Source organism: Teleopsis dalmanni, chromosome X (assembly GCF_002237135.1).
Source record: "Teleopsis dalmanni isolate 2A chromosome X, ASM223713v2, whole genome shotgun sequence".
NCBI classification, from domain to species: Eukaryota; Metazoa; Arthropoda; class Insecta; order Diptera; family Diopsidae; genus Teleopsis; species Teleopsis dalmanni.
This window is the reverse complement of record NC_051848.1, coordinates 27,802,849-27,807,839: the sequence shown is the minus strand read 5'-3', so window position 1 is coordinate 27,807,839 and position 4,991 is coordinate 27,802,849. Positions and strand designations below refer to the sequence as shown.

At 30.7% G+C, this 4,991-nt stretch overlaps 1 protein-coding gene across 1 annotated transcript; it reads right to left on the bottom strand.

Annotated features, from left to right (window-relative positions):
* Window positions 1-3,640: 3,640 nt before the first annotated feature.
* LOC119661969 lies at window positions 3,641-4,713 on the bottom strand. Its single transcript, XM_038071495.1, has 2 exons — window positions 4,589-4,713; window positions 3,641-4,515 (listed from the first exon to the last, which is right to left on the bottom strand). Exons 1-2 carry the CDS (start codon window positions 4,627-4,629, stop codon window positions 4,230-4,232), a joined length of 327 nt encoding a protein of 108 aa, XP_037927423.1. The 5' UTR covers window positions 4,630-4,713; the 3' UTR covers window positions 3,641-4,229.
* Between the last annotated feature and the right edge of the window lie 278 nt (window positions 4,714-4,991).

The following is a 4,991-nucleotide window of genomic DNA, read 5'->3' as shown; positions in this document are numbered from 1 at the left end:
CTCTGCTGCGTCCGCACCTTCTCCAGTCTCGTACGTCAAGTCCGGTTAGTGCTCCCTTAACTTGATCACTCCATCGAAGACACTGTCTAACTCTATGCCATCTTCCTCCAAATATTGCTTCAAATACCTTTTTCGCTGGAGTATCTTCATCCCTTCTCACGACATAATCAAGCCCGGCACAACTAATTCAGGAAAAACACATGTTTGTTGCCATAAAATTTGAGTGGACTAAACGATAACAAATTTTTATGGCATAAGAAAACATTTTTTTAAGTGCAAAATCACATTAAATTAATCGTCATTTTTCCCTATAAAAATTAAGGCAATGCACATTTAATTTACACAAGAGAGAGAGGCAAACCAAATGTAGAGCAATAGGTGCCATACCAGCTGAATGTCAAGCTTTAAGCCTAAAGCAATACATATTGCAAAAACAAAAGCCTTACGTACGTTAAACACCGAACTAAGCTAATATTTTAGCTTCACAGTCCAAACCAACGGAGAATGAGAGATAGAGAGAGAGAGCTTTGCATTCAATTATGTTTTTGCATCAACGTTAAGCCAAAGCCCACCATAAACTGTAAACTGTGCATGCGCAACGTCATTACGTGATACTCTGACGTTTGTTATTGCTTTTGCTTTTAATATAGTTGTTGCTTTTATATTATTAAATATAGGATTTATATGCACACACACTGATACACTGATACACTGAAACATACAACATACAATATAAAAAAACCAAAATAAAAACAAAATTGAATCATAAAAACGAAGGCGTTTGGGTTTAATGCTGTTAATGCTTTTGTTGTTGCTATTGTTTTTGTTGTAATATTTTGGCTCAAAAATACATTTCTTGCATTCCTACTTCAGTTAACAAAAAGAGGCGAAACGAACAGGTTGTCGGTGCAATACAGGTGCGCGCACTACTGAAAGTAATCAATAATAATAAAAACAAATAAGTCTACTAATTACTAACATTTTGTTTATTAATTAAACAAATACAATATTTTATTGACATTTTAAACATTCGAACATTCCAACATTGTACGGCAAAAGTAAAAACGTTCGTTTTTTTCACTTTGCCGCTTGTTTACATATTTACTTCAATGTGTATTTTTTTTTTTTTATTTTCGTTTTTTTTCTGTGATTGACAATAAATTTTGGCAAAAACAGTGAGTGGCATTTCTATGCAAATGTAAGAATTCGAAATATGTAAAAAGTAAAAATATAAAACGAATTTATTTTTTTAATAAATAAAAATTAAAAATGTGGTGTTAAAATTTTAGCAAAAGCCATGCCCAAAAAAATAAACAAAATTTGCCAATAAAAATTCCAAAAGAAAGAAAAAACGTCAACTTCATACGAAAAAGTGCTATAAACGTTGTGCACTGGACACGCAAAAGAGCTTGAACGATGCGGTGCGGCATGGCGCAAGCAGCGCAGCGCAGCGCAACGCAGCATTACAATAAAAACCAAGCCAAAATCAAACCAAACTTAACTTAACGCAAGAAACCAAAACCGAACGTAAAAATCACAACAACAACGGCAACAGCAACAACAACAACAACAACAAAAATATTAAAATGAAATTATTATTCAGTCACAAAAGTGAGAGTGATTTCAAAATGTTGTAACTTAAAGTTTTTGCTTAATTCAACAAACAGTTTATTTGTTTGTATTTGTTTAATATTTATATGCGTAAATTAGTGTGTATGTGGCTGTGTGCTTATGCGCAAGAGTGTGTATTTCGTTTTTTCCATTTTGTATTTACTGTTTTTATTAAATAAAGCCAACAACAGTTATTCGATGCAGAAGAGCAAAGAGTGTAATTGCGTGATTCATTTAACTGAAATTGTGCGTCTAGTTCAAGAGCAGCGCAGTTGACGTAATTGTCAACGTCAAGTTGTTTGTATGGTTAGAAGAGACCTCAAGCTAAAACCGCAACTGACCAGCCTCACTTCAAAATGTTAGCGCCACTTTTTATTGTTTTGCTTACAATGTGGGTGTGTGTGTGTTTTATGTGTAAAATATTTTTGTGTGAAAAAAGTTCAATGAAATAAAAATCCAAAAATTTCTCCATTAAAAATAAGCCGTGAGCAAAACTTTACGTGGGAGTTTTTTTGAAATTTTGGCTTACAATTTTTGCAGAATGTTTAAGGCTGAATAAATGGGCATAAACGTAGCAAACGTTTATGTAAACTACAGAATGCCAAACAGTCAAAAACTTATGACAAAGTACACACAAAGGAAACCAGCATAAAAATACAAACAACACAAATTTGATACGATCACTAAATACTTCGTACACAATTAAATGCAATGCAATTGCTTAATGTTTGTATCAGCTAATTTAAGATTTTGCTTACGTTCTCGTCGCAAACCATAATTCAATTCGGTTTTTAATTTGGAATGAATAATCAAATGCATTGTTTTTCATAAGTTAGAATGGGTCAGCTGATTTATCACAGCACAACAAATTCATCCCACAGTTTTTTCCATACATAGTTATTTAGTAATAACAGAAATATTGGATATAAATTATCTACTGCTAGAATTTGCAACACAGTCTGCATTTACAAGTGTGAATTCAATTGGCCAATGTTTTTCACCGATAAACCACATAAGTTCTACACCGATGAAAATATGATGCTACACGAAAAATGACAAAGAACATAGTTAAGATTATATAATTCGGTCTATAAAGCACATAATATTGCTTTAGTTAATAGGTTATAGGCGCAGCCAGTCAAAAACGAAATAAGTAGTAAACATTAAATAAATTGAGATATATCTTCTTAATGAAGTAGAGGGATAAGTATATATCCCATCAGAAGTCATGAGCAGCAGTTGAAGTAATGTCCTGCTAAAGATATAAAACCAAGAATTTTAAGCATAGTTAAAAAGATTTTTGATAGAAATTTCTAAAAGATTTTTGAAAGTAAAGTTATATTCATGTTCACCATAATGTAACGAAGTCCACATATTCATATTAATGTTAATATTAATATTCAGTTAAAGTTAAGCTGTTAATGAATCTCTGGAATCAGGCAAAAAGAAACTTGAGTTACCTATAGAACACCAAGCAATAAAATTCTTCCACAAGCATTGGGTTACAGTTAACAATAGTTAAGTACACCAGAAAATATTTGGAGGAGACAGTAGAATGCGAATTAAAAGATATAGATTTTTAACGAAATAATTACTATTTCTATAACAGAGTTAGATTTAAGCTGAGGTTCTAGGCAGACAGAATCATATAATAACAGCATGAAAGATTATATAATTATATATCGAAGATATGGTTATATTATTGAACACCTCTTCCTCAACATATTTTAGACCAAAAATAACTAAGTGACCATATTGACTTCAAGTAACTATATTTTTCACATTAAAATTACTCACTGCTTATAATTTCCAGTATTCTATTTTTATTTTCTTCAGTTATATGATCCTTTATATAAATGTTTAAATTACTTTTTTGTGTAAAAAATAAAAAACAAAAATTTTTATATTAAAGTAAAGGTCGTATGTTAATACCATATTACTATAATACGATAATATGGTATATTTCATTTACTAAATATCATAAAAGTTGCATTAAAATATAATGATTAGATTTTATTGTAGTGTTGAATTGAAATTTACTTTATTCTACAATTTTTATCCGCATGCTAAAATAACCAATGTATTGTATTGTATATTATTGAAGTGTATATTGTCAAATTGTTAGCCTATCATTTAACATCCATCATTTTAGTATATTTACAATTTTATCATCTCTACAAGATATCTTCCGCTTAATTCTAGATCTCACGCATACTTCCAGTCCCTCATAACATTATAAATACAAATACCTGTATGTTGAAAAGAAGCAAAGTTCATCGTCCACAATGTATTGTATTGTATATTGTCAAATTGTCAGCCTATTACTTAACATCCATCATTTTAGTATATTTACAATTTTATCACCTCCACAAGTTATCTTTAAACCATATATTTATGATATATGTCACTTAATTTCAGATCGCGTACACACTTCCAGTCCCTCATAACATTATAAATATAAACACCTGTACATACCATCCACAATGTATGTTCGCCGCCATTCTGTTGTCCAAATTTATAAGATTGTTTTTGCATCAAAAAAAAAAAAAACATTTAACAAAATAAAACATTTTAAGAATAATTAAAAAAATGTCCAACTAATTAAATTGTTCAACGTATTAATATCTCCAACAAATATATACATCAACTTGGCCCATATAGAACCAAACATACAGTCCATTAAATTCTACTTGGTTTTCAAGATGGCTGCCTACTAGAACTCCCCAATCTAAGTCGAACACATTTGTTAGGCTCTCCAAGATACGCATTTCCAACTCATCCGTTTCAAAGATTGCAGCTACTTTACTTACAACGTTGAATAAGAATTCTGTAAGTTGCGGAAGCATATTCGTCTTAATGATGGCACAAATATTGCCTCCTGTGGATGGTGGATTAACCAGTTTGCTAAATATATATTAACATATATATCGATTAAAAGTATAGACGTCTACATTGCATTTTTAATATTTTGACTTACTTTAAGCGTTGCTTTGTAATTTCGTTATTTGGAGACGGCATGTTCAAGATTTTTTTGCTTATTAGATGGAATCCGGTTCAAAGTTTTGTAGACCCAAGTCTATTGATTTATTTAGTTTATGGAAAGAACAGTTTTGAACTATTTTTAAAAATTATGAAATTTTGATAAATTTTAATTTCATATTGCAACTAGATCAAAATGTCATAATTTATTTGAAGCAATTTCTGTATATAGTATTATTATTTACTCTCTATTAACAGCGAGGTTTCTTCATAATCCCTCTCTACGCCTTGACTGGATTATTGTTTTTCACTTCATCATATTAAGCAATAATTGACTTCAGATTTGCATACCTCCCCGAGGAGCCTGTAACCATTCTGAAATTCGATAACACGGTATTGGT

Excerpts from the sequence above, each read along its gene's own strand:
- LOC119661969 (XM_038071495.1), bottom strand. The coding sequence starts at position 4,629 with ATGCCGTCTCCAAATAACGAAATTACAAAGCAACGCTTAAA. Across the intron at positions 4,516-4,588 it reads ATTACAAAGCAACGCTTAAA|CAAACTGGTTAATCCACCAT; the intron begins GTAAGTCAAAAT and ends ATATATATTTAG.